The sequence below is a fragment of the Eriocheir sinensis genome, chromosome 3 (assembly GCF_024679095.1).
Source record: "Eriocheir sinensis breed Jianghai 21 chromosome 3, ASM2467909v1, whole genome shotgun sequence".
NCBI classification, from domain to species: Eukaryota; Metazoa; Arthropoda; class Malacostraca; order Decapoda; family Varunidae; genus Eriocheir; species Eriocheir sinensis.
The window spans coordinates 11,282,196-11,301,852 of NC_066511.1; the positions used below are offsets into that span (position 1 = coordinate 11,282,196).

General features: G+C 43.8%; 1 protein-coding gene and 1 long non-coding RNA gene across 12 annotated transcripts in view; one reads left to right on the forward strand and one right to left on the reverse strand.

Moving 5' to 3' along the window:
• Positions 1-18,281, reverse strand: part of LOC127005017 (uncharacterized) — a 38,871-nt gene extending 20,590 nt beyond the window's left edge. For all 11 annotated transcript variants that reach the window (XR_007758232.1, XR_007758222.1, XR_007758216.1 and 8 more), the window contains exons 1-2: positions 18,118-18,281; positions 13,628-13,714 (exon numbers count right to left, since the gene is read on the reverse strand). Coding sequence is in view for 4 of the 11 variants with exons in the window: in XM_050873487.1 (XP_050729444.1) it covers positions 13,628-13,714; positions 18,118-18,165 (135 nt within the window). In the remaining 7 variants the exon portion in view is untranslated. The remainder of the gene's footprint in view (positions 1-13,627; positions 13,715-18,117) is intronic.
• Positions 10,863-13,096, forward strand: LOC127005050 (uncharacterized). The gene is made up of 3 exons (XR_007758250.1): positions 10,863-11,020; positions 11,743-11,828; positions 12,174-13,096. It is a non-coding gene; the product is annotated as an uncharacterized LOC127005050 (long non-coding RNA).
• Positions 18,282-19,657: the final 1,376 nt, after the last annotated feature.

Genomic DNA, 19,657 nt, shown 5'->3' on the forward strand with positions numbered 1-19,657 from the left:
TTACCGTCGATCTATGGCAGTGTTTCTTAAACTTTTTTGTGCAGCGGACCCCTTTTATTAAAATTACTCATGTAGCGGACCCTTTATTATTATAATTTTATTATATTAAATTACTTCCATCCCAATGTGACTTAGCCACTGTAAAAAGCCATCAGGATTTGGTGCTACAAAAATAGGAATTTATGACGTTTTGGCCGAAAATTTGACTGAAATCGATATTAAAAATTATCCTGCGGACCCCTTGGAACATTCCACGGACCCCTGGGGGTCCGTGGACCACACTTTAAGAAACACTGATCTATGGGTATATACTGCCAGGACTTCACACACCACACAGCCCATCCCCCTTGCTCAAGGGGGGACAGTAACCACTCCTAGTAAAGAAAGAATCCGGCCTGAGCGGGCTCGAACCTCCACCCTGTCACACCGGGAAACCTGGTAGTGCAGCGCTCTAATCAGTTGCGCCACGGAGTGGTGTGTGTGTGTGTGTGTGTGTGTGTGTGTGTGTGTGTGTGTGTGTGTGTGTGTGTGTGTGTGTGTGTGTGTGTGTGTGTGTGTGTGTGTGTGTGTAACAATCTGCCAAACAATATTTGCACCAACTGTGAAAGGTCATGTGTAAAGCGCTAATGTAGCCTATGAGACGGCGTTAGAAAAAGCCCTTGTTCTGAAAAGGGCTATACAGAAATTCATGATAATGATGATGACGATCTTCAAGGCCACGCAGGTCACTCCCCTCTCAGCCGATACCTGTGTGTGTGCCGGCATGACATCATTGCCGGAGCGGAACCTGCTACACCCTTCCTTCCTGTACTTTCGCGCCTGGCCAGGGATTACAAGAGGGGTGGGCAGGTACCGGTACAAGTACCGGTACTAACGGTACCAGCTATACGGTACGGTACCGGAACCAAACTGCTCGGTACCGGTACCAATACAAGCCAGTCGCTCATGGTGTCCCTCATTTCTTCCTCACACGAGTGAGGCTGAGACTGAGTGCCTGAGTGGATATCTCGGTGATATGAATATTCTCTCTCTCTCTCTCTCTCTCTCTCTCTCTCTCTCTCTCTCTCTCTCTCTCTCTCTCTCTCTCTCTCTCTCTCTCTCTCTCTCTCTCTCTCTCTCTCTCTCTCTCTCTCTCTCTCTCTCTCTCTCTCTCTCTCTCTCTCTCTCTCTCTCTCTCTCTCTCTCTCTCTCTCTCTCTCTCTCTCTCTCTCTCTCTCTCTCTCTCTCTCTCTCTCTCTCTCTCTCTCTCTCTATATATATATATATATATATATATATATATATATATATATATTTTCCACTGAATGAAGTGAATATATATTTTCGATAGAAATTAGCATATATATAGTTACTATGGATGGACTCATAGTCTAATAACGATAACAGTATATATATATATATATATATATATATATATATATATATATATATATATATATATATATATATATATTTATTTATTTATTTTTATTTATTTATTTCAACTATGGAAACAGTGCAAGGGCGTAATGAAGAAAAAAAAGAAAAAAAAAGGCCCGCTATTTACTGCTCCAGAACAGAGGTTAAAGGAGTGTTCGAAATCAGAGGTCAATTTCGGGAGGAGAGGTGTCCTGATACCCTCCTCTTGAAAGAGTTCAAGTCATAGGCAGGAGGAAATACAGATGAAGGAAGATTGTTCCAGAGTTTACCAGCGTGAGGGATGAAAGAGTGAAGATGCTGGTTAACTCTTGCATAAGGGGTTTGGACAGTATAGGGATGAGCATGAGTAGCAAGTCTTGTGCAGCGGGGCCGCGGGAAGGGGGGAGGCATGCAGTTAGCAAGTTCAGAAGAGCAGTCAGCATGAAAATATCGATAGAAGATAGAAAGAGAGGCAACATGGCGGCGGAATTTGAGAGGTAGAAGACTATCAGTATGAGGAGGAGAGCTGATGAAACGAAGAGCCTTTGATTCCACTCTGTCAAGGAGAGCTGTGTGAGTGGATCCCCCCCACACATGAGATGCATACTCCATACGAGGGCGGACAAGGCCCCTGTAAATGGACAGCAACTGTGCGGGGGAGAAGAACTGGCGGAGACGGTACAGAACGCCCAGCCTCGAGGAAGCTGATTTAGTAAGAGATGAGATATGAGGTTTCCAGTTAAGATTTTGAGTTAAGGATAGACCGAGGATGTTTAGTGTTGAGGAAGGTGATAGATGGGTGTTATCAAAGAACAGGGGATAGTTGTTTGGAAGATTGTGTCGAGTGGATAGGTGGAGAAACTGTGTTTTTGAGGCGCTGAAGGACACAAGGTTCCTCTTGCCCCAATCGGAAATAATAGTAAGGTCTGAGGCTAAGCGTTCTGCAGCCTCCAGCCTTGAGTCGTTAAGTTCCTGAAGGGTGGGTCTTCTATTAAAAGAAGTTGAGTAATGCAGAGTGGAATCATCGGCGTAGGAATGGATAGGACAGTTCGTTTTGGAAAGAAGATCATCAATGAACAACAGAAAGAGAGTGGGAGATAGGACAGAACCCTGTGGGACACCACTGTTAATAGGTTTTGGGGAAGAACAGTGACCGTCTACCACAGCAGAAATAGAACGGTCAGAAAGGAAACTGGAGATAAAGGTACAGAGAGGAGGATAAAAACCGTAGGAGGGTAGTTTGGAAAGCAAAGATTTGTGCCAGACCCTATCAAAAGTTTTTGATATGTCCAGCGCAATAGCAAAAGTTTCACCGAAACGGCTAAGAGAGGATGACCAAGAGTTAGTTAAGAAGGCTAGGAGATCACCAGTAGCAGTTGCCGAGTGGAATCATTACAAATCGGTACTGCTCAGTGCCGAGTGCTCATATGACACTATCGGTACTGGGCCCCGCTTCAAGTCTCGGAAGACTAACGGAACCATCAGTACCGTTTGGATTCCCATTGCCGGCGCTTATAGGGACACGCTCGCCCGCCATGCTTTATAGTTTTGCTGATATTTTTTTTTATAGTTTTGCTAATATATATACTGTTATCGTTATTAGACTATATGAGTCCATCCATAGTAACTTTATATATGCTAATTTCTATGGAAAAAATAAACATACACTAAATTCAGTGGAGAGAGAGAGAGAGAGAGAGAGAGAGAGAGATTTACATAGATTTACATAGAAAATCAGACCACACAGACCCCATGGTCCAGACTTGGTGGTCTGTCCTTAAACCTAAGTGATTTTACATTAATCAGAAGACTCCAAAACGTTGCATTTCTACTCTAGTTGATATTAAGTTGAAGGAAGTGACGGTCGAGCTTATTTTTGAAGGAGTCAATCGTGTTACACTGGACCACTGATGATGGGAGCTTATTCCATTCTCGCACTACAACGTTGGTGAAGAAAAATTTGGTGCAGTCTGAATTTACTTGTCTACATCTGAGTTTTACGCCATTGTTCCTCGTGCGCAAAGTGTCATCGATCATAAACAATGTTGATCTGTCTACATTCGTGAAACCATTAAGTATTTTAAAACATTCGATCAGTTTTCCTCGGAGGCGACGTTTCTCAAGAGAGAACATGTTAAGGGTAGAAAGCCTTTCTTCGTAGGATTTGTTGCGCAAGGAAGGGATAATTTTCGTTGCCCGACGCTGAACACCTTCTAATTTAGCAATATCCTTTGCATGGTGAGGAGACCAAAACTGTACCGCATATTCCAAGTGGGGTCTGACTAAACTGTTGTAGAGCGGGAGTATTACATCTTTATTCTTAAATAAAATGTTTCTTTTAATGAAGCCCAACATTCTGTTCGCTTTATTTGCTGCATCGATGCATTGCTGTGAGAATTTGAGGTTTGACGCGATTTTGACCCCCAAGTCCTTGACGCATTGAACGCTTTTGAGTTTAACGCCGCGCATTTCGTAATCAAACTTTTTATTCCTCGTTCCAACTTGAAGGACCTGGCACTTGTCTACGTTAAAGGGCATCTCCAATCTATCCGACCAAGCTGAAATTTTGTGCAAATCCTCTTGGAGGCTTTGCCTGTCTTCGTCAGTGAGAACCGAGTTACCAATCTTTGTGTCGTCTGCAAATTTACTAATGCGGTTATTGAGTCCAACATCCACGTCGTTGATGTAAATAATGAAGAGCACTGGGCCAAGAACCGAGCCCTGAGGGACGCCACTAGTGACAGGCGCCCACTCTGAGTTAAATCCGTCAATCACTACTCTTTGTTGTCTGTTGCTCAACCAATTCGCGATCCATTGGTTTACCTGACCGTCAATACCTATTTGTTTTAATTTGTAAAGTAATTTATGATGCGGGACTTTATCAAACGCTTTCTGGAAATCAAGATAGACTACGTCCAGTGATTTGGTTACGTCATAAACAGTGAAGAGGTCGTTATAACAGGTTAATAGATTTGATAGGCAGGATCTTTTGTTTCGGAAGCCATGTTGTGAGTCCCCAATTAATGAGTGGCTTTCAAGGTAACTCACAATTTTGTCTCTAATTATGCCCTCAAGTAGCTTACCTACAACCGAAGTTAGACTAATGGGCCTGTAATTACCTGGTACTTTTTGTCTCCTTTCTTAAAATCGGTGTCACGTTAGCCTTTTTCCAATCTGAAGGACAATGCCTTGTCGCAAGGACATATTGAATACGGTTGTGAGGTAGGAGAGTATTTCTCTATTTGTTTCTTTAAGCATAGTTGTATATACTTTTTAATGTACAGTACTTTTATTATTTATAAATGACTTGTGTGCTTTAAGGACTACATCCGATTTTAATTCAAATTTAGGCAACTCATGCTCTGGATTTACATTAGTACTGTTGTTGGTGGTAGGGGAGGGAGGACTGTTAGTAAACACCGAGGAAAAGGAATTATTTAATAGGTTTGCAACGTGTTGGCTGTCAGTCACTAGTGCACCGTCGCTGTTTATTAAAGGTCCAAGTCCACTTCTGATCGCCTTTCTGTTGTTGATGTAACTGAAGAAGGATGTCGGATTATTTTACAGTTGGCTGCAATATTTTCTTCATATCTACGCTTTGCCTGATGCACTGATCTTTTTACTCGTCGCCTTGCATCATTGTAAAGTCTAATGTTTTCGGGCGTGCTTTGGTCTTTCTTTAACCTGTAAGACAATTTCTCTCCTTGACTGAGTGTTTAATTTCGCTATTAAACCAAGGTGGACTTTATTAGTGTTAATTCGCTTCTCGCACAAGGGGACAAATGTGTCCTGCTGAGTGAGTAAGTGATTTTAAAGTTTAGCCAGGCGTCCTCTGCATTGCCGTCATCTGATAGTTGCATATCTATTAGTTTTCGTCGGATTTCTACGAAGTTGGCTCTTTTGAAATTGGGCACCTTAACTTTATTTTCAGTCACCGATGTTTGAGCTCTAATGTCAACGCGCACTAGTTTATGATCGCAGGAACCGAGGTGTTCTCCTACCGTGACATTACTGACTAGGTTATCTTGGGTCGCTATAACAAGGTCAAGTATGTTATTTTGTCGAGTTGGTTCAGAAACCATTTGGCTTAGATAATTTTCCTCTAGAAATTCGATCATTCTATGGGACTCACCTTCTGTACCCGACAGTGTCGCCCAGTCGATATGGGGGAGGTTAAAGTCTCCTAGTATCAGTGAGTCGCTGTTATTAAGTGACTGCCTTAAGACGCTGTACATTTCAAGATCGCCATCAAGTGATTGCCCCGGAGGCCTGTAAGTGACAGATATATTTAAATTGACTTTTGCAATGTTTACTCGCACGCACAAATGTTCAACGTTACTGTTTCTTGGTGTTTTGTCAGTAGGTTGCAAGTAGCTTTTGACCAAAGGCGACACCACCCCTCTACGGTTTACGATCATTGTTGAAGAATCTGTAGCCATCTATGTTGTATTCGGAACTTAAATCAATATTAGTGGTGTCGATAAATGTTTCGGTTATAGCAATTACGTCAAAGTTTTCTGTCAGAGCAAGACATCGCAGTTCATCAAATTTGTTTCTTAGGCTACGCGCATTGAAACTAAGGACTCTTAGGTTATCTTGAAGCTTGGTAATAGAGTTACTGGAGGGTTCAATGTTACGAGTCTGTTGCGGTGTGAGGTGTCTATTTACACGGGCGGGATGGAAGGACGTGGCTGAGAGTCGTTTTTGTTGTTCGGGCGTTACGTACGGCGTTGTTGAGGAGCCTTCCAAATCTGGCTGCCCGATGGGGACAGGTGTATGCCGTCCCTTTGGAAAAGTCTACTCTGGCCGTAGAAATCGTTCCAGGCGTTAAAGAATTCGACGTCAAGCTCTCCGCAGAGAGTCTGCAGGCGGTTGTTGAGGCTGAAGGCCTTACTGTAGAAGTCGCCCTCATCCCATGTCCGTGGTAGAATTCCTGAAATCAAAATATTAGGTGAGTTAGTCTTATACTGCTGGATGAGCCTACGGTACTGGTCCAGCAGTTCCTCAGACCGGGTCGTGGTGACGTCGTTTGTACCTGTGTGGAGAACAAAGAGTGAGTCATTAGAGGCCTCAGCGGAGACCTCGTCCTGGGCAGCTGTGATGTCGTCAACACCAGCTCCAGGATAACAGTAGTTACGCCTACGACGGGGGACTCTGCCACAGAATTCAACCACCTGATGGCGAATCATAGAGTCACCGACCAAGAAGGTGCTCTGTTCCTCGTCCTCCTCCTCCAGTATGGCAAATCTGTTGTAGCAATGAGTAGGATAAATGGCTCTAGGGCGGGTCTGGCTCCTCCTCTCACGGGGTGAAGCATTCAGCGTCAGCTCTACCGGTTCCCTGTGACGTGCCTTCTTCGGAAGGTGGCTGGGCATCGAGTGCAGGTGAGGAGGGTGATGAGGCGTCAATTGCAGGAGGGGCGACGATGTTGGACTGGATAAACTCCTGCAAGGTATCAACAGTACTTGTTAGTTCGGTGATCTTCTTCTCGCCAGCCGTTAGCCTTTCGTCCTGTTGAAGGAGTCTCGTTTCCATCTGCTGAGTCAACAGGCAGATCTTGCAGACAGTCGATCGTCCTGAGAAGAAATGACCAGAGAAGTTTCCTGTGCAAGTCGAACATTTCTTTAGCGCCATCTTGGTAAGGAGGAGGTATCTATATATTTGCTTTGCTTTTTCTTTTTCGTAGGGCAGAGGGACGCGTGCGTGAATAAGCGAGAATAAGTGAGAGAGAGAGAGAGAGAGAGAGAGAGAGAGAGAGAGAGAGGAAGGGAGGGAGATAGGGATGGAGGGAGGAAGAGGGCGAAGGAAAGGGGAGAGAGAGAGTGGGAACGAGATAGGGAGTGAGGAAGGAGAGACAGAGAGGGGCAAGTGGGGGTAGTAATGAGAGAGAGGGGGGGCAATGGAGAGGGAGGCGAGAGAGAGAGAGAGAGAGAGAGAGAGAGAGAGAGATGGGAAGGCGTAGGAGGAGATAGGGATGGAGGGAGGAAGAGGGCGAAGGAAAGGGGGAGAGAGAGAGGTGGGAACGAGATAGGGAGTGAGGAAGGAGAGACAGAGAGGGGCAAGTGGGGGGTAGTAATGAGAGAGAGAGAGAGGGGGAGGGGCAATGGAGAGGGGAGGCGAGAGAAGAGGAGGAGCGAAACGCGAGAGGGAGGGAGGGAGGATTACTGGTCTCTGGGGAATAATCTGGTCAAGTCAGGTCAGGTAGGTCTGAACACCTGCGTAGGAAGTGGCGTCGGAGTGGAATCTGGAAATATATAAAGAATGTGGCGGAAAGAGTGTAACACTGTGTTTTGTGTATAGGTGTATATATGTTTTACAGGGCGCTACTGCGAGAGGGTAGATACAGGCGGAGAGAGGTAGTAAAAATAAGGGCAATACTTAATCCTGTCCAATGAAGCACGTGGTCGCACAGCAAACAGCACACCTCTGCGGGCAGCTAACTCGGTTGACAATAAGCAGTACGCAGCACGACGCGAAATAGCACACGGCACACAGCACAGCAAGATCTACAGTACAGTTCAGTACAGCACACGAGGGTGGATTCGCAAGCGAGAGGTCACGGAAGTGGGAGCGCGTGCGGTTTGACCTCTCGGGGTGAGGGCAAGGCGCTGAGAGAGAGAGAGAGAGAGAGAGAGAGAGAGAGAGAGAGAGAGAGAGAGAGAGAGAGAGAGAGAGAGAGAGAGAGAGAGAGAGAGAGAGAGAGAGAGAGAGAGAGAGAGAGAGAGAGAGAGAGAGAGAGAGATTTACAGAGATTTACGTAGAAAATCAGACCACACAGACCCCATAGTCCAGATTAGGTGGTCTGTCCTTAAACCCAAATGATTCTACATTAATTAGATGGCCCTAAAACGTTGCAGCTCAACTCTAGTTAATATTAAGTTGAAGGAAGAGACGGTCGAGCTTGTCTTTAAAGGAGTCAGTCGTGTTACACTAGATCACTAAAGGTGGGAGCTTATTCCATTCTCGCACTACAACGTTGGTGAAAAAAAATTTGATGCAGTCTGAATTTACTTGTCTACATTTAAGTTTTATGCCACTGTTCCTCGTTCGCAAAATGTCATCGATCATAAACAATTTTGATCTGCCTACATTCGTGAAACGAAGAGAGAGAGAGAGAGAGAGAGAGAGAGAGAGAGAGAGAGAGAGAGAGAGAGAGAGAGAGAGAGAGAGAGAGAGAGAGAGAGAGAGAGAGAGAGAGAGAGAGAGAGAGAGAGAGAGAGAGAGAGAGAGAGAGAGAGAGAGAGAGAGAGAGAGAGAGAGAGAGAGAGAGAGAGTTTTCTTTACAGATAATTTAATTAGGAATTTCATCAGACGTCATTAAGATAAAAAAAAAATACTCGGCGGTACCGGTACTGGTACCGGTACTAACGGTACCTGAGTTTTCGGTACCGGTACTCCACCGGTACTCAAATTAACGGTACCTGCCCATCCCTAGTGATTACATAATGGCGGCACAAAGGTCTAGCATAGCAGGCGTTCCTTCAGTAGTCCCTCAATGTATTCGGAGGGAGGGGGGGGGAGAGTATTGAAAAGGGTTCATGTGAATATCCGCCAAGATATCTTGAAACAAACGATATGGATAACGATAGGGTTGAAAATTGATAGTAGTAGTAATCGTAGTAGTAGTAGTAGTAGTAGTAGTAGTAGTAGTAAAAGTAGAAGTAGTAGTAGTAGTAGTAGTGGTGGTGGCAGTAGCAGTAGCAGTAGTAGTAGACAGTAGTAGCAGTAGTAGTAGACAGTAGTAGCAGTAGTAGTAGACAGTAGTAGCAGCAGCAGTAGTAGTAGTAGTAGTAGTAGTAGTAGTAGTAGTAGTAGTAGTAGTAGTAGTAGTAGTAGTAGTAGTAGTAGTAGTATCAGCAACATCAGGGGTATCATGGCAGATAATTAAAAATCACTGCTCTAGAGGGAAAACCGATGGAGACTTGGATCAAAATAGTTCCCTTAAACAAAAAAATATAAAAAGTGACAACTTCATTACACCTTCCTACTGAACAAAGCATGAAGGATAACAATGAAAAATACAACAGAAAATACTTTACAGCACAGAAATTCTACCTGGTGTGCCGAGAAGTCATCTGTAAGGTAAGTTAGCTTGATACGTCTGCCAAACTTTGAAAGCTTTGCTTCACAGCTTGAACAACTAGAAAGAGCTGATCGTCGAAGTTACTTACTGCATGAATATTTACACACGCTGCCCACACAGTCCATAACGCCACAAAAGTAACTGTACGAGGGAACGGGGCATGGCTAAATTTGGAAAGTGAATCAGTAACCCAGTTAAACATTTGCAGAAGGATCGATCTCATTGATTAGCAACGCTCATCATCAGTCCCATAGTCACGAGATAACCCTAATGGAAGGCAAACAAGTGCAGTGGCTCTACACTCGGTGACGGCTCCAGAGGTTAATGGACTGGCATTCTTGCATCACCCCATCAACAGACCACAGGGGGTTAAGTGGAGACCAATAAAGTAGCATCAAAATAGTATTAATATCCATAACGAGGTATAATGGTGTAGGCCAGTGCTTTAAAAAAAAAAAAATCATGGCCCGCTTGACTCCCCGCGTAACACGCCATGGCCCACTAATAGCAATGACTAGGCAATATTTCTTATCGGAAGACAGTTTCGTATCTCCAAAACCCCAGCTGCATTTTTTTCGTCACCACCATTGATTGAAAACAGATGCATCCTGATTCGCTTCATTTGTGTGATGCAGGAGAAAAAAACATGGGTTGGAATATCCCCATGGCCCATCTGGAAACGCTGTGTGGCCCACAACTGGCCCACTGGCTGCGAACCACTAAAGCCATTTTGATGCGTTTCTTTTTTTTACTTTATCAAAGGAATTTTTAAATGTCCTTTTTACTTTCAGCAACTGTATCTGTCGACCAATACATACCCAGTAGGATGCATAATTAAAATAGTTTAACATTTTATAGGAGAATGCATTTCAACATGTTATGAATGCTAGATGTCCGTGTGCTCCATTACGTTGTCACCAACAGTAAGGTCAGGTCATCTTATACAACACATGCGTAGCAACAGGCATGTACATCTACCTAAACCATCGGAGATGGCTTTCGGATATTCAAAGATCTGGGTGGGATAAATATATAATAAAACACGCAATCGGAATTAATTAAATGAATGAAATCGGAAAGACGTTTGCCTAGGTCATGAGTTTTACCCTCCTACACCCCGGCGCGCCGCATTCCTGAGCGCCCCGACTGCCGCCGAGGGAGGAAAAGGAGTTCCCTCCGACTAGGATTGCATCATGTACTGAAATGCAGAAGAAAAAAAGAATCAAACCCATACAGTGCTATGGGTAGTGTTGTAAAGTCCTCTCACGGTTAAGACGCCATGTAAATGTATATAGGCCTTTAATTCAAGATAAAACAGACGTTTATGAATCTATTAGGAAAGCGCTGTGTGGCACCGCAGCGCAGTCCCGTAATTCCCGTTTATAAGCCCGCTCGGGCGCCACGGCCTTCACTCCAGAGCTCAGCAGTGGAAGTAGAGTTGGCTCTTCTCGTCCTCGTCGTCGTCGTCTTAGTGCTAGGGAGGGGTGTTAGGTTTCAGCTAACAAAATTTCCTCTCCAAATTTGCATCGTCAGGGGACAGTAAGTTTTCTCCTGCAGTTCCCGGAAAATAATTATAAAAAGAAAACTAGAAGTTTCACCGTTAGTTCCATTACTCGGTGTTATTTCCTAATTTCACCTTTATTGTTTGCTGTATATTGTGATTTACAAAGTGTCTGATTTATATATATATATATATATATATATATATATATATATATATATATATATATATATATATATATATATATATATATATATATATATATATATATATATATATATATATATAGTTCTTAAATTATTTGAATTGTACAAATCAAAGATTAGTGTTCTAAATAGTATTTCACAGAATTTTGTCTGTTCAGAGTTAACAAGAATATTCACAAATTTCTTTGAAGGGCTATTGAGTTCCAACATATTATAATTATGTTGCGTTTCTGTATAGGTGTGCTGACAAGTGTACAGTGTGTGGGGAAAAATACTGAACGAACTATTGTGTTGGTCAGAAATAGTACTAATTAAACAATACAGTGTTAAGAGTATCATCAGTAGTGATGATAAATACTGGTGTGTTGAAAACTGTTATTGTTCTACAGGATGATCAAACCTGTATGTTGTGCGAATCATTATTGTGTTGCAGCTGGTCAGTGTTGGTGTGACACAGACGGATCATGCCTGTATGTTGACCATTTCATTAGTGTTGTGGGATGAGAATAATTGGTCAAAATCAACTTACTGACCCAAGCTTCTTTGCATTCCAGGAACGCCTTCAAGATGGGGTTTCCGCAACTCAGTCCGGATCTCAGGTCACATTGGCAAGCGATGGAAGGGTCTTACCAAAGAAAACGTAAGCCTTTTAATAAGCAACAGTTTAACTATGTGTAAATATAAGTAATTGTATCTAATTTGTCAACGTGTCTCTTAATTAACAACAGTTTTACTCTATGAATGTGAATAGATTGATAGATAAATAGGTAGATAGATAAAGACAGATAGATGGATAGATAGATAACTCTATACTATGCATTATCTCAATGTTTTTATTAAAAAAATTCATAATAGTTATAGATTACATATTTGTTAAAAATCCATAGTCAAATTCTTTCACTTTCAAATGGAGGACTACATAGTTATGGCGGACTGAGATCAGAATTTTTTTTTCCAAAACTTAAACGCTTACTATTTTTTACAGATCTAGGGCAGAGGTTAGGTTGTCGTAGGGAGGGTCGCAAACGTGGAGCCGTAACCGCCGGCACCATCTCAAATGTACGTGGCTCCAACCGATACAGCCATTCCCAGCAACGCCTTTTTGCCACCACAAGAACAGGCAAGGTGACTCCTCCACGCACCGGGTGTGACCACTTCGAGTTCCGGACCAGCGGAAACACATCCTGTTGGACGATGACGCAGCATGTCCAGATGTAAGGACTCCGAGGACCGTGACCCGCCATCAGAGATCCAAGATGTGACATTGGGTAAGCAGGTCTTTGGGATACGGAACCTTATAACTGAACCTGCATGATGAGTCTCTCCGGGATAAGTGACAGAACAAGGGCCTCGTATATCTGACCCCAAGGCCAAACCCGCACAAGATATCCACACTGAGACGATGGATAGCAGGTTCTGGACCAAGAGACGAGTATACTTGACCCCTAGAGTGCCAAAGAGATGCCACAGCCCTCAGGTCTCGGTGGATCAGTGTGAGCCAAACGGACGAGCTCTCATGGGTCCAAACAGTTGTCATAATGTGAATTTGGCACGGGCCCTGACAGTGCGGCCGCGGTTCGCGCTGGGAAACGGAGCACGAGGTGACTAGTGGCCACCGCCTGCAAAGCACGCGTTGATCTGGTGCTCGAAGGGTCACACCTGATACTCTCCACAAGTGCTTGGGAGTAAAAGAAGGGATGAAGAATTGGGCAATAATCGTCTCAAAAGTCCAAATAGAAATGTTTCTTAATTGATTAGTTCCATCCCAAAGTGAACTATTACTGGCTAAATCCAATGTCTGATTATCAAGCTACAAAAGCTCCATTTGGATCAACAAGATGGTGCCGCCACCTATCGGAATATAACTATACGCAAGTTTATCGATGTCAATAAAAGATAAAAACCCACTATTAAGGTATTATTTCCAAAAACCGTTAAAAATGAACTAAGAAAGGTACAATATAATATCCTGTGTTCATAACACTAAATAAAAGCTAGCGTTTGTGACTATATATATATATATATATATATATATATATATATATATATATATATATATATATATATATATATATATATATATATATATATATATATATATATATATATATATATATATATATATATTCTACATTCATTAGGGATTACAGAGAGAACGAGGTGAGTTCGGCAAGATAATAAGAATAACCCCGTATGTACCACCTCCATCTATAGTGTTGTCAGATCCAGTATCGAGTAACAGAGAACGAAGTTACTGGTGGGTGTCCATATTCATTTGTCTGCCATTTCCATGGGCTACAGGGAGAGTGAGAGGGGTGGTGGTGGGCTGGGGTATCGCCATCACTGTCAAGTGTCCATCCCGTGACTGAGTCACAGGGGGAGCGGGTGTCAGTGGTGACTGGTGACTTACCTGAAGCACGACTTTGCGGTGACACTCACCGGGTAGCAGAAAGGCTTCTCGGTGCCGGAGTCGTACACGACCATATCCCCGTTCACGTCCAGCAGGGCCGGGTGGTAGCCGGCTGTCTGGGAAAGGAGACCAATATTCAGACACACTGACACAGGAGTATATTTAGGCCTAGGTTATTCATCAGGGTCCTTTTCGCCTCCTGTATTTTTTTTTTTTTTCTAATTCTGATGTACTATCGAGGTTACTACAACTTGTGTCGGCAGAGAACCAGTTGGGATGGACAACAGTATATTATATCAGTCTCGGCTACATTGAGAGGCGTTTTCTATCGTGAGGGCTATTCCTGATATAATTCCTCTGCTTCCTTTGGTTGATCCGTTTTCTGCCAAAGCGGACGATGTTTTTAAAACTATTTGTTGTATCTGTCAGAGCGTCGTTTATAATAGAAACATGTAACAAAAATAATAGCAAATCGAAACTGCATTTTTAAGCAATCTTATGGCATTGTCAACAGTAATAATGTGAAATAAAAAAGAAGATAGACTCCTCTGCGGAGATAGTCAATGCAGTCAAAACGGTGTCGGTGTTAGTCTTTGAAGGTATAACTGAGCCAAACTATAAGCTCTGGACGAGCGTGAACTGTTCTCAAGTGGGAGGACAGATCATTGACAGGATGATGAAAGGATATGAAAATGTTGAGATAAGCAGCGCCGTACTCTTACGTGGGCCTCCGCTGCGGAAATAAATAATTAGCGCAGGTAAGATATGATACACGTTACTATGGACAACATTGCATTGTGGGCTATCACAATGACGAACACGAGCCGGAATTGATCTGAAGTGACGCTGCTTAGTGTTGTGGGCCGGGAATAAAAATTGCATTCAATCTCGTTTGGCCGGTTATTGTTCGTTAAAGATCACTCAAGATTTCACGAACATGAATGTTACTTTCTGACTAAAAAGTCAGAAAGCTCTTTAAACCGTACAGCATCGAGCCTCTAATAGGCCCCTTTCACACGAGCGGTTTTTGCCGCTCCGGCACATGCCGGACGACAGCCGCATGGCACCTGGACATCCACGGTCAAGTGCGGTGTCTGCCGCATCCGCTTCGGTATCTCCTTCAGTCATATTTGTAATCTTCTCTTGAGGGATCTCACAAACAAGGCCGTCTGTCAATCTCGGAGATCAGCAGTTACGTGTCATGATAATTTAAATTAGCCATAACCCTGAAATGTAAATGCAGATGTTTTTTTTTTGTTTTTTTTACATCTTCGCCTATGGCGCCGGTAGGCTTGTTTTCGGAGGGGCCTGATGGTATGGCCCAGCCCGTTGTGGCGCAGGCCAGTGTTTATAGTGGCGCCATCTTGCATTGGCTCATGCTGCCCTCCCGGAGCTCATCTTTAATCCTAAAATCTAAAGTCCGGGTTGATAGGTGGTCTTCTTGACAGCATGTGGGTAGTTTTAAGCCACTCAGCGGCGGCTGAAAAATCCCAGCTTGGTGGCACCGGGCGGGGATTGAGCTCGCGTCGGGCGGGGATTGAACTCGCGTCGTCCCGAATACGGCGCCGTCACGCTGTCGACTTAGCCACCGCCTCCCCTTGTACAGAGGTATACATATTTAATATGTAGGACACTTACATTTTTAATATACATTAATTGAAAGTTCATAAGATGGAAAATATAGTGCATACCAGCTTTTCCAATGATGCGTACAAAGTGGTCGCGTGCCCTTCCTCCCAGTGTTGACAGATAACTATCCCTCGCCGCACGCGGCAAACACCGGATGTGTGAAGGCGCCCATAGCAACACATGACCACCAAAACCGTTGTGCGGCATTTCTGCCGCTGTGGTCTTGCTGGCAGTACGGCAGGGTGCCGCTGCCGGCACCCATAAGAGTCAATGTAAAGCTAAACCGTGCGGCATGTGCCGGAGCGGCAAAAATCGCTTGTGTGAAAGGGGCCTAAAACAAAGTAAGGAAAATAACAATCATTTGATTCACATCTGCTTTAAACTTTTTTTTTTTGAGGGGTGGGGGGGGCCCTCTATCCTTTCTGGGCAGACGGCCGGAGGTGTCCAGCTGACATCAGAATCGTCTTGTAAGTCCGTAACATTGGTTAAATCATCTGATGATGCAAATACGTGATAGTACCCCTTCCCCAACCACCAGGACTCACCAGACACCCCTTACAGTGTAGGGGGTGTCTGGTGAGTCCTGGCGTAGGGCCTACACCCTTGTAACATTTCCCCTCAGACAGCTACTTCGGGTCTCGCCTGCTCATATTGTCACAGATCGTCCTGCTGGTTCCTTCATTACCTCCATATTTTATTACATCTTCCTTAGACTTGGTTATATGAAAATAATGCTTCCCACAAACCCAAAGCCACCCCGCACACCCCCAAAGCCTCCGCTACAATCTAACCATCTAAGTAGCGTCCTCCATCGCTGGCCTCACCATGCTGCTGCATGGGGCCCGTCCTACTTCCATGGGCCAGAGATGCACTGAGAGGCCCGGAAACCTTGCCGAGTAATTCTAAGATGGGTTAGGACATCTCCTATCCACCTACAGCCCACTCATTGGCGGGAAATCACGAAGGAAATAAATGCGTAAAATTTACGCACACGACCCTCCATCGACCAGCACTTTTATCTACAGTATTATCTTATCATTTTTTTTTCTTATCAATCATAGCAGGGGCGGATAACCTTTTCGAAGGGAGGGCTAGATGAGACTTTCGGGCGCAGACCGAGGGACGGAGTGAAAAACGAGAACCCTAAAGTAAAAAAGGTGAAAAGTGAAAAAAAACATACAGATCAGTGAGACAATTGGTGCTGCTGGCCATGAAGAAGGATTTCAATCTCCGACTCGGTCGATGAGGACCATGAGGTAGACAACAGAATGATGTCACTGAGGTGGAGGCCTGAGAGTTGGGAGCGAAGTCAAGACTTCGTGTCCTTCATTTTGGAGAAGAGCAGCTCACTACAGTAGAAGCAGCAAGCAAGGAAAATACTCAAACTTAAGAAGACAAATGATCACATTTAAACCTCAACCTCGAAGGCATTGATGTGAGCGTGCATGTTTGACAGGAGAATGTCTTTGCTTTGCAGCTTCACACTGAGGGCGTTGAGATGCGCAGTGATGTCCGTGAGTAGGCACAGGCAAGCGAGTCATTGCTGGTCAAAGTAATCAGCGTGAGGAAGCTTCTTCTGACGAAGGTCTTTTTTTGTTGTTTAAATTAAATAGGAAAACAGATCTCAAAAAGGACAGACTGTCTTTAAAAGCAGGATCTAAAGAAAGGATCTTGCATGGGAGTAGAAAGTGAGGACGGGCGGGAGAAGCATATTTACCTAGGGGAGAAGGACGGGACAGCAGCGTGAGTCATGTCGCGGGACATCACCACCTCTGCCTCAGCACCGACTACCTCGCGGTGCTCTGCACGAAACAGTAAACGATCCCTCCTAAAACAGTAACTGAACGTCGCTTAATTCGTTAAGAACTATATACAAATTAACCTAACATGGCCTTACGAAGCCTACCTAAAATAATGACCTATCGCCGCTAAGATTGTAAGTTATTCCCATTAATCCCATTAAAGTAGTAACTATCACCGCTTAATTCTGTAAGAAATATACATAAACTGATTTAACCTGACAACTATACTTAACGTACCTCCGTTAACATTATTTTAATCTACCGGCGCTAATTAATAACCTATCGCCTTCCGGTCTGCTTGATAATTGATATGCTTGATAAATGATATGCTTGATAAATGATAGCTATATTCGATACTCGCCAAGCTGCTCCTCAATAAATAATTTTCCTGATAAAAAGTATTGTAGATTCGATAACCCAACCCAGTCCAGATATGAGCATTCAAAGTTACTAATCAAAGAAACAGAAAAACAATCACAGCATTATCAGTCATGGCGGCTTGTGAGTAAATACTGGTTCGTATAACACGTCATCGCTGTTATAATGATTTATTTACTTTCAATTTGCGAGGGATATTACATTAGTCAGACTCACAGGATACTGGTAAGTTATTGTAGTGGGTTTCAGAATTTAGTAATCGTAGTAGGTTTCAGAATTTAGTAATCGTAGTGGGGTTCAGAATTTAGTAATCGTAGTAGGGTTCAGAATTTAGTAATCGTAGTGGGGTTCAGAATTTAGTAATCGTAGCAGGGTTCAGAATTTAGTAATCGTAGTAGGGTTCAGACTATTCCAATCATTTGAGTAACCTCTAACGAAATAATACCCTTTTTCTTTTCCTGTTGCATCTACACACAATTCTTGGTTCACCCTGTAGGTACTTAACGCAGGCCTTCAGTCTCACTACTTTAGATGTTTCTACCTTCCTATAACTTTCATCCAGGAACAGCTTTCTAGTACCGACATTTACTCACTTGAACATCCTTTGCATCCTTGAATCCTCACCCTTCCGTCTCCCAGCAGAATTATGGTTTATCAGACACTAACAACATGTACTATAATAAGGGAATTATAACGAGAACGTGCCTTACCATCACGGAGCCGACAAGGAGCAGTAGCAGGACCATCAAGGAAACCATGGCGCCCACACATACCCCGAAGGCTCCTCTGGATTATCTGTCACATCCACACCCTCACTCACACCCGCCCCGCCGCTGCCCTGCCCAGCACTGCGAGGCAACGGCCAGGCAAGGGTAAAAAGTGTTTCCGAAGCATCATCAATACATGAGTGGCAGTATCATAAAATGGTTGCTTGCTGGCCAATAGATGGCGCCAAGTTTAGCAGAAACTTGAGTTGAAATGCTGAAGGCGACACGTTCCGCTTTACATTATCATAAGTTATAATTAATGACAGTCCTTGCTTAACAGTCATCGCGGTTAGGCAGATTAATTTGCACTTGACTCCATAAATGTAGGCCTCACGGGGGACGGATGTGCGTACAAGGTGGTGGTGATGTTCCACTTTGTTATGTATTTGTTCCACTCGAGGTTCAAATCACAAACATTAAAATCATTGACGATCCAAAATTTCTATCAATTTCTGTGGAAAATTATCAAAACATGCGTATGAATACTGTTTCCTTCGTTTTCACATTGATTTAACTTCCCACAGGTTCCTTTAAGAGAGGTGACAGACAATCTTCATTAGTGCCTTATCAGTCCCTCCCAACAACTTAGATGAACTGTGACTCCTGTGCCGATGCGGCGTTGAGTCAGATGGAAGGTCGCTGGGTGAATCGTCTACCGCCTGACTCGGCCGGGGGGGTAGTTCAAGAAATGTTTGAGGAAGTGTCTACAAAGCTTGTAGCTGGTGACTGTTAATACAAGGGAAGCTCGTCTCGAAAAGTCCGACAGGAGCACGAAGTGCTATGTAGCTCCATAAGGTTCAACGCATAAACACGGAATCGTATTTTCATCTTTCCGTCATTAAAGGAACCTTTCACTATCGTCACAAACCTTTCTTTGGTAGGTTACACACGTCAAATATAATAAACATAAAAGAGTAGAGAAAAGTGGACTTCCGTAGTAATTGACCAGCGTTCTTTCTTGTGGATCGGAGGCGTTACCTTGAGTTGCCTACCTCGTTTGGCTCACGTGTGTGTGTGTGCAGAGACACGCCAGTCCTCGTCAACAGACCACCAGCCGATAGAGTCGGTCTGTCGACACCCTCCCCTCCCTTTCATGAGCTTGTGGTCCCTCCTCGGAGGGACGTATACGCGCTTGACCCTGACGGACTCCGTATTTATAGCCGGTGTCACCACTCACCACCCTTGAGGTGGCGACAAATATTAAAAAAGTGTGTGTGTGGTGGGGGGGGGGGGGTCTCAGGGTTGGGTTCAAGTACACGTACTCGTACTTGTACTCATACTTAAGTACACAACATCATGTACGTACTTGTACTTGTATTCGTACTCAGGGTCAAAAGATCATTAGTACTTGTACATGTATTCGTAATTGTACTTCAAGTACTCGATAATTTTACGAGTTCTTTCGAGTACATTTGAGTACAACAAAAACTGCAAACATGTGGCTGGTGTAGCGTTTGATGACCTGCATGGGTGGAGGTGAGGT